Here is a 21,531-nt window from a genome sequence, read left to right as displayed (position 1 = left end):
CCCCTGCCACACCCCGTGTGAGACGCCTCCTGAGGTGCAGCTCATGCCCGCAGGCCGGGCTGCGCTTCCTTACCCCCATCACGTGTCTTCAGATGTGCACAGAACTCCGTGTGCTGTCCCCGTACCCGGTGGGCATTTCAGAGGAGCAATGGGGCCACGCTGATATGTCCCTTTGTGGGGGAGTTTTGTCCAGGCTGTGGCACCCCTCAGTCTCAACTCTATACAGCTTAAGGCTGCTTTCCCTCCAAAACACCCACACGCACATACAATGTGGTTAAAATAAAATGCATTTCGTATAAATATCTCCATCAAGGAGTCATACAAGGAAGGCTCAAGAGGCAGACTGGGGTTTGTTTTTTTTACATACAGAGGCATAAATAACTGTACACAGGCCGCTAAATACAGAGTGACGTGACAGCGCCTCCTGGTGGTCACTCAAGTGGTGCGATCAAGGAAGTTCCATCCTTCTCACCCACTGGCCAGGCCTGGCACTGCAGATCTAGTCTCCAAGGGACCGGGGAGGCCCATCTCTCCATCACCCCGGCAAGGGGCTCACTCAGTCCAGGCTGCTACTGGGTAGCAGGTCAAGTAAAGCATTTGAGAGGGAAGGATATGGGGAAACAAGATGTGAGGCTTGGGGATATAATCTCCCTCCAATATCCCCAGTCCTGTGACCTCAGAAAATCGAGAGTTGGCACCATCCTTAAATTCTACAGTGGCAGCTTTAACTTCTCCTGTGGGCGCTTGGAGCTCTGGTATTGCTGGGCAGCCCCGCTGCCCCATCCTTTTTCACCTCATAGGGAAATACAGCACCAAAGATATCTTCATGATAGCGCTTCTGGCTCTTTAAGGGAAAACAGAGACCAAGGTGTCAGCTCTGCTGGTGCAGCGATCTCTCACTCATCAGGTCCGAGCTGGGCCAAGCCCCAAGGGTCCCCCTGCTTCCCCATCACACCTACACTCATGAGCCATTTGCCTTCCCAACTGTCATGCTTAGATTATACTCGAATCTCACTTAGACGATGTAACCCTCATGAACACCTGCTCTGGCGTGGACCACCAGAGCATCTCTCCAAGCTTTCTGATGGACGCTAAAGCCCGTCCAGTGCTTGTCTCACAAGGGGCTCCAGGAAATGTGGGCTCTGAGGTAAATATGGTTGGGAAATGCCGTGTACTTTCTCCCAGTCTTGAAGCGCCACGACACACAGCAGCCTGTCAGGGGCTCTGAGAGTCTTGTAGAAAAATCAACATGTTTGCCTTTGTTTAAGTGAGCAGCCAGACCAGGATGTACAGTTAGGCCTTCTAACAGCCCAACCAGCTCTGACCTCCCGCCACCTCTAGGATTCCTTTGAGCCCAGATTGTTGTGAGCCTGACCCCCCTGGCCCTGGCTCCCTGGCCCATGTTCTTGGCCTGCATCCCGAGCCCACACGCCAGCGGCCCTACCTTAAGCTGGAAGAAATAGTCCTCCACCTGCTCCTCAGTTAGGCTCAGCGCGGTGGCCACCAGCTGCTTCAGGGTGCGGGCCACATCCCGGGCTGCGCGCACGTCCCCGCAGACGTAGAGGTGGCCCTGGTCCTCGTGGAGCACGTGCAGCACCTCGTCCGCCAGCTGTTGCCGCAGGATGTCTTGAACGTAGACCTGAAGCCAGAGGAGATGGTGGGTCCAGGCCCCCAGTGCTGGGGGCGAAGGCTGCGGTCAGGCCTGCCGGCCACGGGGAGATGAATAGGAGGTGGGAGGGGTGGCGGGGTGAGCACCCTCCTGGCCAGGGCCTTGCACGGGGACCAGGCTCGAGATGAGGAGGTGCACGGGTGCCCTGCCCGGCCCAGGCCTGGGCTGGGGCTGGAGAGGTGAATACTGGCCACAGCCATGCCCTTGAGGAGCTGACTCTAGTGGGGCTCCCTGATCTGCTCTGAATTCACCGAGCTTCAAAGAGGCATCATCAAGCCACTTACCCTGTCCAGAGCTCTGAGGCCCACCTGCCTGCACCCCACAAAAGGGAATCTCTGTCCTCAAGATGCCCCGTGTAATTCTCCCCAGTTACACAGAAGTCCTGGAGTCAACGGGGGACTCTCTCCTCTTTCTCTACACAAGATCCCCAGTGACCCTGGCACTGGGCACAGAGTGCCAGGTCTGGGAGAAGCCCAATGGGATCAGTTCACAAAGGCTGAGCCAACAGTCTTTTCCGACCCCCCAGGCTCATGGGGCAAAGTACTACCCGGCACAGCAGAGCCGGTCCGCGGGCCGTGCTGGGAGCAGCGGCTGCCCCCCAGCCATGCTGTGCTGGAGCGCGAAGCCGACCTGGACCACCTCGCCCCGCCCCCGACAGCTGTACATGCCGGCCGAGGACCTTCAGCAGGCTGGGCACTGGGGATTGGCTCACATGTGACTCTGACTTAGCCCTGAACGTCTCAGGGCCCGTCTCTTCTCCTGGAAGAGTGAACACAATCGCTTCACAGCGCCACTCCGGTGACTGTATAATCGCCTCCATTTTAGAGCTGAGGAGGTGAAGGCTCAGGGAATTGAGGGGCTTGCGGGGAGCCAGGCACCCACCATAGTCTGTGCTTTTAATGCTCCACCCCTGCGCGGGCAGCTGCAGCATTTACCTTGGGCTGGTCAGGCAGGCGAGAATAGGCTGTGTGCACCTCGTGCAGCACCCCCTTCCGGGTCATCTCCAACATCTCTTCCCGGTAGAGGTGGTCCTCATCTGGGCGGCGGCACCCAAACACCAGGGTCATGCGGCCACTCTGGAGACCTGCAAGACCCAGTAGGCTGCAGTTACCAGGATGGCCACCAGAGGGCGGGTGGGCCATGCTTCAAGGCCTGCCGAGCTGCGCACCCAACTAGAATTCCATTTCATCCCCACGTTCTATCTAGCACTGTCCCCACTTTACAGATGAGGAAACTGAGGCCCAGGGCATTCACATCCTTTGTCCATACAGGCTGAGGCAAACTTGGGAGAGGGGCCAGGAAACATCTGTGGGGTGGCTACAGCTTCATTTCTACTCCCAGGCAGGTGCTGGGCACCACCTGGTACCCCCTCCGCACCCCCAAAAACCCTCCAGCTGTACCTTTGTGCTCGGCATCATGAAGCCGCTGCTGCCAGAAGCTGCGGAAGGGGGCGATGCCCGTGCCAGGCCCGATGAGGATGCAAGGGTGGGAGGGGTCCTCGGGGAGCTGGAAGCCGCTGGCACTGAAGGGGACAGGAGGAAAGAGGCCCCGTCCTCAGACACCCTGGGTCGGATGCACACGCAGGACAGGGGCTGGGGAGCTGGCGGGGGGGGGGGGTGGCCGGGGGTGGTAGTGTTGCGGGATAGAAAAGACAACGAGCTAAAAGTTGATTTCTCAAGTCCTGCGGGCTGCTTCACGTCCCCTGTCCAGGCGCACCATCACCTTGCCCTGGGGTCCCTCTGAGAAAGGCTGAGCCTCATTGTACCCTGGGCCCCAACATCGCTGCCACGTCTGTCCCTGCTAGAGACTTGGCCATGCTCTACCACTGGGGGTTAGAATGGAGAGGCCCAGTGGGACCCTCGTGCCTTCTTTACGGGCCAAGGGGCCCAGAGTGGCATCTAAACCCCAGATTGGGCTTCCCTGGTGGCGCAGTGGTTGAGAGTCCACCTGCCGATGCCGGGGACACGGGTTCGTGCCCTGGTCCGGGAAGATCCCACATGCCGCAGAGCGGCTGGGCCCATGAGCCATGGCCTCTGAGCCTGCGCGTCCCGAGCCTGTGCTCCACAATGGGAGAGGCCACAACAGTGAGAGGCCCACGTACAGCAAAAAAAGAAAAAAGAAATAAACCCCAGATTCCTCCCTTTCAACCCAGTACTCCCCGGGGCCAGTGGTCCCGTGATGGACACAGTGGAGGGGGTGCTTACCTTCGCACAAAGCAGGGCACCGGGTCTTGGGGCTTCAGGTTGCTGAGCCATGTGCTGCAGACGCCGTGGTGTAGGGGACCCTGGCCGTCTGTAAGGACAGCACACACCTGACGAGCATCGTCCCTCCCACCCCTGCGTGAACCTTCTCAGTGGCTCCTCCCACACTGACGCACCTCCCTGAATTGCCCGCTCAGGCACTCTGCAGGCTTTAATCAAAGGAATGTTTTTCTCCTGGTTCTGAGTTCCACCCTCTATTCGCCCAGAGCTGGCAAAAGCTGAAAGGGACTCAGAGAGTGTGCAAGGCTCTCCTTGTGCCACTGCAGAAACTGAGTCTCAGAGAGGGAAGGTGACTTGTACAAGGTCACTCGGGTAGCAGTAGAGTCAGGTCACAGCTCAGCTTCCCTAACTCCTACTCCGATGCTCCTTCCAAGAGTTTCTTCAGGGACCCTCCCAGCCCATCACTCAGCTCCGATGACAGTAGCACAAAGTGGCCCCTCAGGGTGACCACAGTCACTTCCTCGCAGTGTCTTCAGGAGTACAGCCCTTGCTGGTAGGAACCCTGGGTGGGTGATGGACAAGCTGCTGCGCCTTCCGGTCTGCTCTTCCATCTCTGTCTCCCCCGGCGGCCCCTCCTGGGCTTGTGGAAACCCCAGGTTCCCTTCCCAATGGCCCAGCATTTAAGGGGACCTTCAACCAACTCGAGAAGTCCCGCTGGTTCTCCTCTGGGTGGAACCTTGCTCTCACAGGATGTGCCTGCCTCTCCTCTCCTGGTCTGAGGGTTGAGACTTGGCCTCTGCAGACATTCTCTAGCAGAGCAAAGAGAGTCTCTGCCCAGTTTTCAGGAACTGTGTGACTGTGCTTCTCAGAGCACAAAGGGCAAAGCTCCCCAGCTTTGCCAACCCAGGCAATGCTCAGTTACGGGGAGAGGGCAGGGGCGTGGTTCATCCAGCGGGACAAGGTGTGGGACCTCCCAGTGTATGTCAGCCCATCCCCCGTCCTCTGCCCTCACAGCACCCTGCACCTTCCTTCTTAGCACCTACACAATGACAGCTGTCTGTTTCTATGAGTCTCTCTTCATGGTTCCCTCTAGATGGGAAGCTCCATGAGGGCAGGGTCTATGTGTGCTGTATTTCCACACCCACCGTGGTGCCAGGCATAAAGAGGTATGAAATAACTCATCGCTGAATGAGTGAGTGAATGAATGAACCATCAAGGCAGAATCACCCCTGTATTTAGGCTGGACTATCAGGAAGACTAAGAATCGCTGGGCACCCACTAAGTACTGGGTACTTTCCACATCTGATCTCATTAAATTGTCCCAACAGGAGTTGGACAGTAGAGAGGAGTATGGTGGTTAAGAACTTGGACTCAGCAGTCAGACTACCTGGGTTTGCATCTCCGTTCTCCACCTGCTACCAGGGTGACTTTGAACCTGTGGCTTAACCTCTCTGTGCCTCAGTTTCCTCACCCGTGAAATGCACACAGCTCTCGTCTCACGTGGTTACCGATCACACACACACAAAGACGTTAGCTCAGTGCCTGGTTCATGGTAGTCTCTCCCATACTCCTCCTATCGCTGTTAACAGCTCTGGAAGGTGGGTGTTTAATGATGATGAGACCAACGCTCAGAGATGTGGAACAGCTGCCCAGTAAGGAGCAGACGTGGGCCGCTCCACAGCCTCTGCCCCAGCCTTACCTCGGGTGCGGTACGTGAGCACGGCCACGGTGAGGTGGATCTCCGTGGGTGCGTGGTCCCTGGAGGAGCTGATGGAGTAATACCGGGGCTTCAGGACAGGCAGCTGGGAGAGCAGGAAGCTGGCGGACACCCGCAGGGACGGGAACTCCTCCAGCACCTCCAGGAAGGTGGGGCTGTTGGTGAACTTCCACTTGTTGTAATCAGACGGCTGAAAGCCAAGGGCAATATGAGTGTCTCAGGGCGCCTGCCCCACACAGAGGGAAGAGGCTGTCACAATCCAGTATTCATTCATCCACTCCCACCGCACACACTTCAAAGAACCAGGTGCTGTCCACGGTGCTGAGAACGCCGAGCTAGAGAGGAAAACGTTCCTGTCCTGGAGGAGCTCAGGCCAATGAGTAGCATTTCTCTAACTTGTGTGCTTAGAACTGAACTGTCAGCAACTTGCAGGCAGGAGTCAAATCTTTATTCTAATCTAATTTGGGGAAGGGCTTCAGAATCATACAGACCTGGGTTCAAATCTTGACCGAACGCCCTTACTATCTGTGGGATCTCGTCCTCATTACTTAACCTTTGTGGAATGAGGATAGCATCACCTACCTCATGGGGATGTTGTGAGAATTAAGTGAGAAAATGTGTGCCAGGTTAGTGCAGTGCAGCCACAGGATAAGGGCAGTGGAGGTGGCTGGAAGGAAGATAATTAGCGATAATGGTGACGGTAATAATGATATTCAGTGCCTTTTGCAAAGACTTGGGTCTAGAAAGTTGCAGGTGAGTTAATGCATTCTCTCATTCATTTATTAATTCAACCACCCATCTGTTACTATGTCCATTATCCATTCATCCACACCACCCATCCTCCATCACTTCCTAAATTCCAGGCTTGTTCCAGGTGTGGGGAATAAAAGACAGAGCGGCTCTCCTTTTCTAGCTCATTTCTGAGGAAGTGCACTTTGGTTGCATCCTGCAGACATTCAAAACAATTCAGTTCACTTGACACAACTACGTCCTAGAGATGGGACAGGAGAGGATGCCTGGCTTCCTCCCAGCCTTTGACAAATCGCACTTTGGGAAGCTGGGGTGGATTCCCCTTGGAGGTTAAAGACCAGCTCTAGGCTCAGAATGTCCCCGACTCTGGGGCCCTGCTCCTGCCTCACCCACCAGCCCCGACCTTCACCTGGCACAGGGTCTCCAGCCTCTGCCTCTCAGCCTCGTCCGTGGCCAGCTGGGCAAGCTTTCGGAGCAGCAGCTGGGTTGGCGGGGTGGTGATGTCCAGGAAATAGGTGAGAGCCTGGCTGAGTGAGCAGGTGGGCAGTCGCTTGTCCCTGACCCAGTAGCTGCCTGGATAGGGAAGAAAGGAGTCAGGATGGGAAAAAGGCCCCATTTAGGTTTCCCAAAGAGTGATGAGGCATCTGGGATAGACACCCTCTACCCTCCAGCTGCAGGAGAGAGAAGACACTGGAGTTCTGGTTCCAGGAACAGCAAAAGGGTTCATGTGCCCAACTCAAGTGCAGGAAGATGGTGCCCAGCAGTAGGGCTGCCAGGAAAGGCTGGTCAACAGCCCTCCAAAGGGCACCCAAGTTGACACAATCCTGCAAAACTAACTATGTACCAGAGTCCAGTCGCTCTCTGGCCCAGACCTGAACTTCAGCAGGACACACACAGCTGAACTACAGACTCACCACGACTAAATTCACCAAAGACTGATGTACACCCCAGAGGCCAGTTCTTCATTTAGAGAAAAGCCCATAACTGCAGTCTCCAGGGGTGACTGGGTGAGCAGCCCTCAGCCCAAAGTGAGGTGGCAAGTCTCAAGGAGTGCCAAAAGGCCGTATGCAGGGCGGTCACAGCATGGACACTGGAGCCAGTACACATGGGTTCAAACTCTGGCTCCCCACTTACTAGTAGGCTGACTGAACCCTCTGAACTTGGGTTCTGTCTCTGTGAAATGGACGTGATAATAAAACCTGTCCTGCTGAGTTTGCATGAGGACTGAATGAAACAGTACACGTATTAGGTAAAAATATTAGTATTACATTGTTTCCTCTAGACCCCAGGCCTGAGGAGTCACATCTGTCCCCCTACAGTCACAAGGATGTCTCTGTCCTCTTACCCCCGAGTTGCAGGCTCTCTCACACACTCCTGGACAGTGGGGAACAATGCCAGACTTTGCTTCTCAGGCTCCTGCTGTCCTATTTTGGCCACTCTCTTTAGGGGGACACATTTTTTGGAGGTATCATGATTGCAGAGGACGCTAAGGCCAGGGAGCTAGTCCAAAGGGCTGGAAGGCCTGTGATTGCTGATTTCATTCGTTTTCCTCTCCTAGTGCCTGTCACCCAGTGCCGTGCTCACCACATAGGCTGAGAGCCTCGCCTTAGCACACAACGGGGACTCTGACCCCTCCCCCGGACAGCCTCATCTCTCCAGTTAGGATGGCCAGGAGGAGCCAAGCTCTCCTGGTCACCCATGGTCTGGCCCTGCCCATTGCCCACAGAAGGTGGGCATAAATGAGACCCTCGATGGGGAAGCAGTATGAAATTAGAATGCCATGAAAATGCAATATAAATTCCAAAGCATAAAATTTGGGATCCAAAGGGTGTATTAAACTACCTTCCTCTGACCTTCCGGACAAATGTCGATTAGCCCCTGGGAAATGGATTCCTCCATTCCTGCATTTGTTTGGTGCCAGGAATTGTGGTGAAGGTTGTACACACACGTATCTACTCATCTGTTCTTCACCACAGCCCTGCGAGGAAGGCTCTATCATCTCTATTTTAGAGACAAAGAAACAAAGCCTCGGGAGGTTAACGCCTATGCCCAAGGTCACATTGCTAGTAAGCGATGGATCAGGGACCTGAATCTTCAAAGCTCACCATTTTCATAGTTTCCACATTTCTCTATCGTGTCACCAAGCAAGTTGCACATGTGTGTCTGTTGTGGGACTAAAGAGACCATGCATGTATTGGTAAAATGCTGGCATCAAGGAACTACCCCCCAAAAGTGGCTGCTACTGTTATTATTATTATAATAATTATGACAAAAATAATAATAATTATTATTTTTGCATATCTGCATCCTGTACTAGGTAGTGAGCTTTCTGGGGGCAGACACGGAGTCTCATTCATTTTTGTAGCCCAGGGCCTGCCTGGTATATAGATGTGAGTAGTTAAAATTTTGATGGAAAAATGAATCGGTCAACCAACAAAAGTGGCCGGGTAAGCAAAGAATGAAGGGGAAAGATAGCCCAGCCTCTGGTGCTGGGCAGATAGTCCCAAAGAAGCAGCCCTTCCTGTTGGCCAGGCAGCCGGTCGATGACTACGTACAAGGCTGCTCTGGCGCGGGCTTCAGAGGCCCACCACTCAGCAGGAAGGACAGGGTTAGCTGCCCGTTTGCAGCGCAGGTCCGGGCCCAGCCCGTCAGTGGGGCTGGGGCTTGGTGGGAGGATGCTGGGGGCGGCCTCAGCTGAGGCTTTTGTGCAGCGGGCTCACCGTTCTCGCAGAGGGTCTCCAGGCGCATGGGTTGGTGGGGGGCAGGGCCATCCACCACTCGCTCCAGGATGCCTTGGACCAGGGCTGGCTGGTTGCCTGGGAAAACTCCGAGGTGCTCTCCCGGCAGGTAGCTTGGACCTTGGCTGCCCTCACAGGAGAGTTCCACCAGGAGGGTGGTACGGCTGCAGAAGGAAAAAGAAGCCTCTGGTTACGCCACCAGGATTTCCTCCAGCACTCCCTGATGGGTGGGCCAGTTTCCCCAGGAAACGTGCCCTATTTTCATTTTCCTGCCCGGTTCCATGAACACGGGTTGCCGGCATTCCGAGGCTGGGGTGCTCAAGAGGGGCCCGGGGCTGACCCGGCCTGCGGCTTCTCCGTGGGGAGAGGGTGAACAGGAATCCTCCCATGCAGCCCTCCCAAGCCCTCAAGAGCTTGACCACAGACTCCGCCTAAAGAAAGCATCGCACTAGGAGGTATGTGGGCATCGAGACAAACCTTTCCTAGTGTCTAGCACAAATCTGGTTCTTATCAGAACACAGCCCACTTTTGCTAATGAATGTAAGGACAGCACAGAAAAACAAAACCTACAGAGAATCCACACTGCTGGCTGACCTGGCGGGGAAAGGTCCTTCCCTGCCAAAACTTTTCCTGAAAGTTCTTAAGAAAGCCAAATAGTTTGAGTGTTTCTTGCCCTCCCCTTTTGGTGAAATAGTTAAGTCACAAAGGACAGGAAGTGGAGCAGGTGCCTCGTTCCCAAGCTGGAAAACTGGCCCATGGTTAATGCAGACCCAATGTAAAGGTGCTGGTGGCCACAGGGGTTAGCAATCAAGCTGACCCTCCCAGCGGCATCTTAGCGAATGCCGGTGGACACTTCCCTCCTCTCCTTTCTAAGACTGACTTGCTCTGGTCTTTCCCGGATGAAAATAAAATCTGTGGAATGTCACCCAAGAAGCCCTCTCCTTTGCCCTACCTGGATTTTGGACTCTGCAGATTCCGCTGCGATTTCAGCCTCATGGTGAACACGTGCTTGGCGTGCATACTGCCGAGGGCTGTGGGACAGAGAGACAGTGAAGTGGCAACGTGGCTCTTAAGTTGGCGGGGCAGCCTCCACGTGCTGAGTCAATTACACCCAGACGTTGCCCTGGGGTGTCTTACTGTGGTGGTGCTGGGGTTTTCCTTCCCTTCTTTTTTTCCCCACTGTGTTTCTGAATCACAAATAAAGACCCTTGGTTTGAAGAGGATGCTTGTGCTGCTGCTAGGTATTGGGAAATGCAATGCAAATGCCCCGATATGGGAATTTCTAGGACATCCCATGGCTTGGGATCCGCAGGAGAGCGTAGTTGAAGCTGGGGATATCCTAAGCGTGAGGAAATGTGTAGGACCTCTGTAGTCCTGGTATAGGAAAAGAGGAAGCACAGAAGCACAGCATCCAGACGGGCCGTTCAGAGTTCCCAGACTGTAGCCTGGAATTGCCTCTGAAAAATGTTCTTCATAATACCTGGCTGCCATTAGAGCGGGAAGGCTGGGGCCCAGATCCCACCTGGGCCGTCTGCTAGCAACTTGCTGCACCTCCCTGAACTTCAGTTTCTCTGTCTGTGCCTTTCTCACAGGATGAGTGTCAGGGATCACTTAGAGCAGGTGCACAAAGAGTCCAGCACAGTGCCTGGCACATAGGAGCGTCCTTCTCTCTCCACTGCCCTCCCAGGGTCTCCTCCTAAACCGCCTCTCTCAGAGACGAAGCACGCCTGCAAGTCTTGCATCCCAGCAGGCTCTTGGACCCAACAAGAGAGAGATGCCTGGTAGCCCCAGACTAGCTGCCTCTGTTCAGAGGGTCTTAGTGGCCTCCTTGACCCTAGGCTCAGGACTCAGAGACACCCACCCCAGCAGGAAGGGCAAGCAAGCTCCGTGTGGTGCAGGGAAGCAGGTACCTTTGTTGAGGTCCAAAGGCTGCGAGTCTTGCACGAGCCGGTAGTGGTGCAGGTCCCAGGTCACATTGGCAGTGTAGAGCTTGGGGATCTGGATGTGGTGTTTGCCTCGGACATCGAACGTCTCACAGGCTGCCTGGACAAAGGTGGAGCCGACTGGTGTTAATCAACACCCCTGTCATCAGCAGCAGCTACTATTTTTTAAGTCCTTGCAACTGAGCTAAGAGCTTTGTGTAATTACTAACACACTTATCTGGTTGGGCTGTTATGAGAACCCAAAACATGGCTGGTCCTAGCACATAGTAGCTATGGCTATTATTATGAATATTAATAATGACAGCATCTCGTTGTATCCGCATGCCCACACTATGACACAGGTGTGATTACTCCCATTTTCCTGACATGGAATCGTGTGGAGGAGACGTGGGCTTGGGAACCATGTCGGACCCACTCAAGGTGGTGCTCGTAAGACCCACTGCTGGGTGAAACGCTTTGCTTCAGGGAGTTCTCTCAGTCAGTGGGGTCAAGCCACAGGTGATAAAGACCTACTGAGATATCCCTGTCCCCAGGTTCTCTGTGGCTGGGACACTGGAACAAGACAAGGATGTCAGGAGGTGACCTGGATAATCAGAGGGGGAAAGATCTTCAACCACAGCTTCCCGAGGGCAGGGAGGCGTCAAGTGGAGCTCTTCTGGGGGCTGTGGGAAAGCAGCAGCGACTTGAGCTCTCAGGCCTGCGATCCCGGCCCACACCCGGGACCACGCCTATAGGACCCAGCAGGGGTCATGCCACGCAGGATGCCCAGCACAGGTGTCCTGGGCACGAGTGCACCGCAGCCTCCCTCCCGGTGCTGTGCGGCAGCTCCGGCTGTGAACTGACCTTGAAGGTTTGCACGGCCCAGCCACGGAAGGCCTCCTCCTGCCCGCTGAGCTCGTCCCCTTCCCCTGTTGGGGCGATCTGAGAAGCCCCCAGCTGGGACAACTTCTGGTCGATGTCATGAGCAAAGGCGCAGAACTGAGGGTACATGCTGGAGCCGAGGCCAAACACGGCATACCTGCCCGAGGAGGACACGCACGGAGCCTGGGTGAGCTGACCCCGTCCACAGGCCAGCCTCCGGCCCTCGCGCCCCAGCTGGGCAAGGACCGCCCGTGCACACCCCCTTCCTGTCCTCCCTGGTTCCCGAGCCTCGTCTCCAACTCCCACGACCAACCCCATGCCTGGCCTGCAGAACTGTGAACGGGACTTGGTGTCCCTGCTTTGACCCACAACACCTCTGAGAACAGGCTGTCTCTGGGCCTGGACATCCCAGGAAGTTCCCACTTATACACACCCAGCTCCGTCCCTGGAACCCAGACTCTGGGAGTGGGGAAGAGATTTACCTGAACTTGTTGGTGAGTTCTTTCAGCATGAAGAGGGACTTCTTCAGTTTCTAGAAAGAGAGAGAACCACAGAGTTCCCAGGACAGGATTAATAAAAGCACCACTTTTCCCTTTCTTCTGGTGGCTCATTTAAAAACTGGACATATCTGGCAGGAGAAAGTTCAAGGTGCTCGCAGGGAAGTTGGTTTAGGTGGGGCCGCCTGGCTGGGACTCAGGGACAAGTTCAGCCTTAGCAACTCATGTGGGCCTGACCTTTGGTGGGGGGCGAGGACAGCCCAACCCCCAGCCCATCCAGCCCTGGCAGAGGGGGGCCTGCCTTATAGCAGGGCATCTCCAGAGGGACTCCTGACAGGACATGAGCCTCTCTTCTTGTCAGAGTGACAACTGGTCCCGTATTCTCTGAAATAACCCTGATTTCCCAGGAACTCAAGATAACTTTAGGTGGAAACTAGTGTCAAATCACATGGTAAGAAAGTATTCTTTTCTTCTTTAATTTTTTCTAGTTATTCCTCTTTCAATTATTTCATTCTTTTGTCCTGAACACTAGGGAGAAAATCTCAGACTGCTGCTAATGGAGACTTAACACTTCTCTCATACTTGCTTATTACTCTTTTTAAAAACCAAAGCAAGCCATGGTTAGGCAACAGTATCCAGCTAGAATTCAGTAACTGCTTGGCTTTCATTGGATTTACCTGGGACCAATTTCTGCTGGCTTTCCATTTGTGAGAGTGATAGAAAGTTTCCTTTAAACATGAATTTTTGAATTTAAAAAGGCAGGTCAATTTACTGAAATATATTAAGCACGTCACAGGAAAGGCAGCTCACGCACACAGAGGAAATTACGAAGGAGGCAGCCAATGGCTGACCTTCGGGCGACCCAGAGTGATAAGAGCTCTCACTCCCGAGTGCCCTCCTTAGAACATGCTGAGTCCCCAGATCCTTTCCTTGGTCCTCTTGGGCTCTACCAGACCCCAGACCCCTGGGACTCAGGCCACCCACCTCTCCGTTGCCAGGGGAGTCTCCGTTCCCAAACGTGCTGGTCACCACCAGCAGTAGCTGTTCCTCCTCCAGATGGCTCAGCCTGTATTCGTCCATGCAGAGAACCTGCACGGCACCCAGGGTGGACATCAGCCCTTGCTTCCCAGGCTGGCGCCCTCCCCAGACACCCAGCGCTCCCCTCATCCTACTCAGGCCAGGAGTCCCCTTTGTCATCTCGGTCCCCTGGTGCCCGGCACAGAGGAGGTGAGGACTTAACAAATCCCTGTCTACTGAACCTATGTGAACACAGCATCCTCGATTCTTTGATTCTCCCACGCGAACACATCAGCAAGCCCTGGAGGGTTTGCCTCCAAAATACTGCATGTCCCAAATCAGAGCACGTCTCACCGCTTCCATTGCTATCTTGAATTCTGAGTGCGTGGACATATTTTCCACAAAAACGGGATGAGCAGGTAACAAAATTGACAGCTCCTCTGGCACCTCGGGGACCCAAATGCTTTGCCTGAAGCTAATCTCAGGTGACATGTGTCACGGCCTCGTGGTTCTACCCAGGCCTACCTGACCCAGGAGGCCTTCAGTGATGGAGGATCAAATCCAACACTGGTGGAAGGAATGAGTCACCCTTGGGAGTTTTGTTTTATTTCTCTGCATCTTATTCGTCCTCCGCTCCCTTCACATTTAGCACTGCACCCTGTATAGGAGGTGTTCTGTAAATGTGGATAAAATCCATCTAGAACACCTCATGTATATCGAGACTTAGCAACCTTAAGAAGGTGTTTCTCAAACTGTGTTCCCTGGAACACTATGAAAAGCTTATTTACTAGGTAAGTTTGGGAATCCCTGGACACACCTCTCTCCTTCTATCACAGATTTTCAATAAACATCAGCATGCCCAACGCTTGGGGACATGCAGGAGCAGAGCCATCATTGTAACTTGCCCCAGACTTCTCCGTGCACAGGCTGAGTTGGCTACCTTAGGGTTGAAGGCACAGCTGAACAAGGCCCCTAGGTCCCGGGCCAGTGTTTCTGATCTTCCTGTCTCTGTTGCGAAGAGGATCGTGGCTCTGACCCGGGAAGCCATTTTCTCACGCATCAGCACTGACGCAAAGAGCACGGCTCTGTGGGGACAGACATGCTCTGTGTGCTGAGTCAGCCTCCAGAGGAAGACGGGGCCCCAGCATTTAAAGTGCAGCAGATCGAGGGAAAAGAACCCAGGTTTCTCACCAGCTATCAACCCTGGCTCACCGCCCTTCTCCTCCTCTCCCCCACTCAACCCACCACTCAGCCCCTTTGGGAAAATGGAGGAGAGAGAAGGCTGGGACAGAGGTGGCAGGTGACCCTGGGAATTGGTGTCTGGATTTCTGGGAGCCAAACCCTTTCTCTCTCTCTTTTTTATAGTTTTAATATACCTTTTAATTAATTAATTTATTTATTTATTTGGCCGCACTGTGCAGCATGCGGGATCTTAGTTCCCCAACGGGGGATCGAACCCATGCCCCCTGCAGTGGAAGCGCAGAGTCCTAACCACTGGACTACCAGGGAAGTCCCTCCAAACCCTTTCTCATTGTTCCCTGCCCTTCAAGGTCTAGAAGGAAGGGCTGAGGTTCAGATGTCAACACTGGCTGCTCCCACTTACTTGACCAAGACTTTGAATCGAATCTCTCTTCTCCGGGGTCTCCGCCTCTCATCCTGCCAGACGTGGGTTTTCCAGGCCTCCACCTTCAGAAAAGAGGGCAGATATGTGGGCAAGGTGGGCCCTGGCTTGGCTTGAGCTTGGAGAGACAGAAGGCCCTTCATGCCCTTCGTGAGTTGCGGGGCTGAGCAGGCCCTGTCCCCACCCTTTCACTGAAAGCCCCACGGGGAAGGGCTGCATCTGTCTGTCTCCCTCCAAGTTGTAGCTCATGTCCGGCACAGAACCTGCACACGAACAGTTGACTGTCACTCATCAGTGTGTCCCTGGAAGGGAGAGGCTGCACATCTCTTTCCTTTTGGTATCTGATCACTAGGAAGGCTATACAGATTGTATATATTGCATAGTCTGCCCTGGGATACCTCTGAGAGTAGACGAAGGTGCTATGACCACAGGCACAAACTATCCCAGGCAGTCAGTCACACTACTTATCGCTTTTAGAGTAAGGAAGCTCTTCCCCAAATCTAACCAAAGAGCTTTTTGACAAAAACTGAGATCGTTTCACTGGGTAACGGTTCCTGAGTGCACTCTGGGTTGGACACTGGGCTGAGCTGTTACGTACACCAGCTCATGTGATCCACACAACCTCCTCCACCGTGGAGTTGATGACCATCCTTTTAGAGATGAGAAAACCAGGGCTTAGATGGGTGAAATGACCCACCCAAGATCATACAGCTAGGAAGTGGGAGAATCACCCCCAGATGTATCTGACCTGGGAGCCAAGCTCTTCACCATTATGTCATGTGACTGTCTATAGCCCTCCCGTGCAGGCGGGCACAATGGTGGTCGCCCTCAGGAGCTTAAACTCCATCAGAGCAACAGGCTACGAAAGGTACCATAAAAGGTATTCCCTTCAGTCTCACTTCTGTAGAAATGGACAAAAGCATCCTTGAGTGAAGCCTGAAAAGCATTAAAAATATGCCTCTGTGTCCCCGATCCTTCCTTGTATATCCTGCATTAGTGAGCACACGTGTGCACAGGCACATGCAAACACACACGCACGCACACATGTGTACACACATGCACACACGTGCAGACACACACACTCTCTCCACCCCTGAGCTCCCAAGACAGAAAGGAGAGGAAGGCCCCTCTCTTACCTGGTAGTAGTAGAAAGGGGACAGGACATAATTTAACATCTCCTGGTGGAACATGGGGGTGATGCTTCCAGAAATTGGGGGGACCAACCAAATCCAGTCAGCTGGGCAGCCCCCTCGGGACCGGTACTCATTCTGCATGTACTTCATGAAGGACTCTGCAGCTGAGTGGTGGTCCATGATGGTCACATTATGCTTCTAAATCAGAAGGAGGCAAGAAGGCGAGTTGAGGAGAGCGGTCGGTTGGCTGCAGGGCTCCCAGATGGACTATGGAAGGGCCTGGCAATCTGTAAAATGGGACCACAATCCCCTCTGGCCCCCTTCTCACTGCTGAAAATAAATACCCAAATGCAAAGTATTTTCAGAGCCTCTGAGCCCAAGCAGTCACCATAGCCATGGTCAGCCCACAGGCCACACGCTGCTCCCGCTTGGCCCTCTGCGGGCAGTGTCCAGCTTCCCAGGCCCACAGGTCTCCCTGGACTCCCACAGATTGCTCTCTGGATGCTGATGAGTCAAAGCACAGTGGCTTGTTTTCACTTGTTGGTAAAGAGTTCCAGGAGTCACCTTCCCAAAGATGTGGCTGTCTCAGCCAAGGAGGAAGAGGACTGAAGCACTGGGGGGAACCACAGTGCCTGGAAGGCAAATCACCACAATGTCCCACATCCTAAAATTAGAAGCCAAGGGGTCTGAGCCTTCCTGGAATGATCCAACAAGGGCAGCCACATCGTCTGGAGCAACTCATGTAGTCAAGAGACATTGGTTTCATGGAGTGGTTCAAACCTTGGCCTCTTATTAGCCATGTTACTTTGAGCTATTAGTTCCTTAACCTCAGTTTCCTCATCTGTAAAATGGGGATGGTAATAGTTCCTACATCATGACGTTGTTGAAAGAATGCAATCAAATAATACAAGTAAAGCATAAAACGTGCTCAATGAATGTTAGCCGCTATTGTTATTTCTATCTACCAGGTGTTGCATACAGAGGTGAAAGACGTGGCCTCTTCTCTGCATTGGATCATACTCTAACTGTGGGAGGCAGAAGGACGTCAGCCATTTCACATGGTCTGATAGAAGCTATGATGGAGGTGAGTGCAGGTGCTGACAGAGGGCCGAGGGAGGGCTTAGCTCACACAGGGGCTCAGAGGAGAGATCGGGGATTTTAGAGACAGTTTCTAAGAGGAAGTGAGTTTTGAGAGATGGGTACCAGTTAGGCAGCAGACGGGCAGTCCCGGAGGAGGACACTGCATGAGTCAAGGCCGGGAGGCAGGAGAGGAGCCAGTGGGCTCCAGTAGGATCAGCTATGCCTTCTAAAATTCTATACATACACACACCGCAACTACTGGGTGCCAGACCGGTTTTAGGCGCAGGAGTTGATGAATGATGAGAGCTGTGAGAATAGTTGTAACAGTAATAAATAATAATGACAACAAAACTAATGTTTTTTGAGTGATCACTATGGGTCAGGCAATGCAGCTAAATATTTTGCATTCATTTTCATTTAATCCTTACAGTAACCTAGTGAGGGAGGTACCATTATTATCTCCATTTTACAGATGAGGAAATGAGGCCAAGTCTTTTGAAGCTGACCCTGAAGGAGGGTCATGAGGAAGTCCTGGAGACTCTCAAGCAGTGGAGGGACGTGGTCAGCAATGGTCAGGAGACAGTTGAGGGTCAGCAGTTTCCTGGGACATATCCGCATCCTGCCAATATCAGAGCTGATGCTGGGAGCCTGCAGGAGTCAGGATGTGTGATCCACAGCCAGTGGGGCCTTCCCGAGCTGGGTCAGCCCCAGGAGGCTCTTCCTGTCCTGTCTCGGAGCTGCCCCGTTCCCCCCCCCACTCCCCAAAATCAGGCACAAGCTTGACATGCCTACAGCGTGACAAGCTCTGGGGAACAGTGTGTGATAATATGTATTTACTGGGTGTTTAATGTCAGCTCCCACTACATCCCACAAGGCCAGGGTTTCTGTCTATTTTGTTCACCGCTCACACTCTTGGCCTGGCCTAGGGCCTGACACATGGAAAATGCACAATAAAACTTTGCTGAATGAATGAATGACCCTCTGCCCTGCGGTCTGGCCTCCAGGGCATCTGCCAACTTTGTGGACATGGTCCCAGCTTCTAAAGTAATAGTTTCACACGTCCGTGGCTCCTTCCCCAAAGGAAGGGGAGTGTTTATAGGAGAGCAGCAGATGGACTGGAGGGCTCAGTCCCACACAGGAGCCAACCTGCTGTGTTTGGTGGCTGTCATTGCTCAGAGAGGGAAGCAAGAGCAACAACTGCTCAGGTGGACGTGGCCTCTCATTCATTCATCCAATACATATATTTTTTTAGCATCTGCCACGTGCCAGACACTCTTCTAGGCTCCAGGGGTAGAGCAGTGAACAAGAGAGACAAGGTCCCTGCCCCATGGAGCTTACATTCTAATGGGGGAAACAAAGAAAGAAGCAGATGGACTCCATAATGTCAGGAGCTAATCAGGATTATGAAGGAAAAGGAAGAAAAGGTTAAAGGAATAAGAAAGATAGGATGGAAGTGGGTGAGGATGCCTTTGTTTATGGTGTCGTCAGGGAGGGCTACTCTGAAGAGGGGACAGTTGAGACCTGGATGAAGGGAAGGAGCCGGTCACGGGATGATTCATGGTAAGAGTGTTCTAGGCAGAGGAAAAAGCAAGTGCAAAGGCCCTTAGTGGGGAAGCATCTTGGTGAGTTTGAACAACAGCCAGAATTCCACTGGCAGAGGTGTGGAGGATAAAAGCCTGACTGGAGCGGCTGGGGGATGAGGACGTGTAACGAGGTCTTTCAATGGTTTTGCCGTAAAAGGGAGGCAGAGAAACAAGGTAGTAGCTGGGTAGGGGGAGTATTTGGTTAGCTAGCCATTTATCTCTTTGAGATGGGAATCATTACAGCTTACTGATCATTGATGGGAATGATCCAGTGGATAAGAAGGTATCAATGTTACGGGGCAGAGGGTGGGGAGGATTTTCAGGAGTAAAGTCCTTGAAAATTGAGAGAGGACAGGATTCAGTGCTCAAGAGCAGGGATTGACCAGCCTTGGGAGGTAAGGAGTTGCCTGTTGCTAGAAGCATTCAAGTTTACACTAGCAGACTTGAGAGGGCTTGTCTCTCTATCCCCAGCACCTAGCACTGTGCCTGGCACAAACAGGGTGTTCAACATTGTTGGATGCGTGAATAAATGAGCAGTGCCGTAAGGGGAAAATCAAGCATGACATGGGCGGCTGGACCAGACGACCTTCTAACCAGAAAGCCTTCAGACCCGCAAACACCAGACATGCCTGGAAACTGTGGAGCACAGCGACATTGATCTCAATGACAGCCCGGTCCTTCCAGAGTGAGGCCACCTTGTGTGTTTCCAGGCCCATTCTCCTGCCCACTTCCTGCAAAGGCAGAGAAATGGGGGTGAGTCAGTCTCTTGGATCCCAGCTGCAGGCCCGCACCTCCAGCCGGCCCAGCTGGACGGTCTTCGTTACCTCCAGGATGTTGTAGCGCTGGACGTCACAGAAGTCCCGGACTCCGATCTCTGTGCCCATATACCAGCCGTTGAAGGGGCACCCTGGGAACTCAAGGCCACCCACCTCAAGCAGCATGTTGGCTACGGCCGGCAGGGCATACCACTTCAGCTCCAGCTCCCGGAACCACTCATACCTGGTAGGGAGGCAGAGCTGGTGGCAATGGGGCCTTCACTTTGGCCCACACTCATCCCCCCCCAAAAAAAGCTTCAGAGAAAGAGTGCACCAAGAAAACTCCTTTCCAAGTGCTGATCTCTAAGTTCATCCCACCTGGAGAGGTGAATTGACGCACCACGTGTCATTTGCTAATTATACATTCAATCACGAGTTCATTCACGCAAACATATTAAGCATCAAGTATATGACAGGCCCTGTGCTAAATGCTGAGAACCCAACATAACACAGCACGTAAGGATTCCAGTGCAGAAAGCCTGGGTTCAAGTTCTGCCTTACTGGTTACTAGCTGTGTAATCTTGGGATATTATTTAGCCTCTCTGAGCCCTAGCATCCCCACCAACAAAATAGAGATAAGAGCATCAAACTCATGGGATTATTGTGAAAATAACAGTATCCTTTATTTGTATATTCATTCATTCCAGAAATATTTATAATTGAGCACTTACTATGAGCCAGGCGCCCTGCTACGTGTTGGGGATATATTGCCGAACAAGAAAGACAAGATCCCTAATTCTCAAGGACCTTACAGACTATAAGTAGGTAAACAAATAAATAAATAGGAAAATAAAGACAAGGTGATGTGTCAGATGGAGGGTGAGGGTGCCTACTCTAGACTGGGTGTTCAGAAGAGGCTTCTCAGAATGGGTAACATTCGGGAAATACCTCATTGACAAGAAGAAATGAAGTCTGCAAAATTCTGGAGAGAGGGCATGTCAGGCAGAGGGAAGGGCAAGTGCAAAGGCCCTGAGGTAGGAGTAAGTTCAGTATATTCAAGGGACAAAAAGAAGAGCCCAGCCTAATGCCTGCTACATAGTGAGTGTCAATGTATGCAGGTATTTTTGTAATTATTAGAGCTGCCTGGAGGAGGGGCTGAACCAGATGAGCTCTTGAAGTACTGTCATCAGTCAGGAGAGGGATGGCTAAGAGAGTTGGCAGGAAGGTCAAAGAGGCCTGGGCTGCACAGTGTGAGAATCTCAGAGCCTTTCAAGGATTCCTTTCCTGAGGTCACTTCTTCCCAAGCTGCTAGAGCCTGGTCTGTCTAAGCCATTGCTTTCCTGTCACCATCAGCATCTCATTATAAGTCTGAGGCCCGACATGCAAGTGCAGAGTTGCTGTACAAGGGCGACAAGGCAGGCCTTGAAAGTTGGCCCTTCTGGGTATCACCTGCTGCTGGCCGGGCTTTGGGGGAGGTGCAGGGAGGATCCTGAGGTCTGAGGTTTCACTTAGGAAAGGAGGGGGCATGCATGTGAACACACACCCCCGGCACCCACAGCCTGCTTACTTGGGATGTTCCATGGGCACCTCAAACACAAGGTCGGGAGGGATTTCGAAGAGCTCAGGGTCACGGCCATCAGCCTGCAGGACCAGAGGCACCACATCGAAGCGGCCGTACTTGGGCTTCCAGCCCAGGTCGATGCACAGCTGAAAACAAGACAGGCCAAGTGAGTCTGGAGATCCAAGTCCCTTGACCCCTCTGGGCTCCACTGTCACCCACCGGAGCCGGATCTAGTACCTGGGTGAGCTCCACGCTGGCAGGGTCCCCTCTGATGGTACCATCAGGCATCTGGTAGCCGGCATACCGGATGAGCTGGGCGTTCCAGACCCGGAAGTCATGTTTCCCGTCGCTCCGCTGGGGGAACACGGTGATGGCCGACCTTCCCCAAGGTGAAGACAGTGCTGT

General features: G+C 53.3%; 1 protein-coding gene across 6 annotated transcripts in view; it reads right to left on the bottom strand.

Annotated features, from left to right (window-relative positions):
• The window catches only part of NOS2 (nitric oxide synthase 2), a 54,235-nt gene that overhangs the window by 16,176 nt on the left and 16,528 nt on the right, over positions 1-21,531 (bottom strand). For 4 of the 6 annotated variants that reach the window (XM_073798000.1, XM_073797997.1, XM_073797998.1 and 1 more), the window contains 20 exons: positions 21,364-21,505; positions 21,133-21,272; positions 19,635-19,809; positions 19,440-19,541; positions 16,151-16,345; positions 14,997-15,079; positions 14,334-14,478; positions 13,361-13,465; positions 12,362-12,411; positions 11,862-12,036; positions 10,986-11,118; positions 10,028-10,106; positions 9,058-9,239; positions 6,747-6,910; positions 5,570-5,777; positions 3,874-3,961; positions 3,070-3,191; positions 2,605-2,753; positions 1,445-1,639; positions 272-844 (listed from right to left, as the gene is read on the bottom strand). In XM_073798000.1, the coding sequence (XP_073654101.1) occupies positions 725-844; positions 1,445-1,639; positions 2,605-2,753; positions 3,070-3,191; positions 3,874-3,961; positions 5,570-5,777; positions 6,747-6,910; positions 9,058-9,239; positions 10,028-10,106; positions 10,986-11,118; positions 11,862-12,036; positions 12,362-12,411; positions 13,361-13,465; positions 14,334-14,478; positions 14,997-15,079; positions 16,151-16,345; positions 19,440-19,541; positions 19,635-19,809; positions 21,133-21,272; positions 21,364-21,505 (2,752 nt within the window). In that variant the 3' untranslated portion in view covers positions 272-724. Of the gene's footprint in view, positions 1-271; positions 845-1,444; positions 1,640-2,604; positions 2,754-3,069; positions 3,192-3,873; positions 3,962-5,569; positions 5,778-6,746; positions 6,911-9,057; positions 9,240-10,027; positions 10,107-10,985; positions 11,119-11,861; positions 12,037-12,361; positions 12,412-13,360; positions 13,466-14,333; positions 14,479-14,996; positions 15,080-16,150; positions 16,346-19,439; positions 19,542-19,634; positions 19,810-21,132; positions 21,273-21,363; positions 21,506-21,531 lie in introns of those variants that run through there. The other 2 variants (XR_012328711.1, XM_073797999.1) reach the window with 1 other exon arrangement.

The sequence above is a fragment of the Tursiops truncatus genome, chromosome 20 (genome assembly GCF_011762595.2).
Source record: "Tursiops truncatus isolate mTurTru1 chromosome 20, mTurTru1.mat.Y, whole genome shotgun sequence".
NCBI classification, from domain to species: domain Eukaryota; kingdom Metazoa; phylum Chordata; class Mammalia; order Artiodactyla; family Delphinidae; genus Tursiops; species Tursiops truncatus.
The sequence above is the reverse complement of the archived record's forward strand: the minus strand, read 5'-3'. Positions and strand labels throughout refer to the sequence as shown.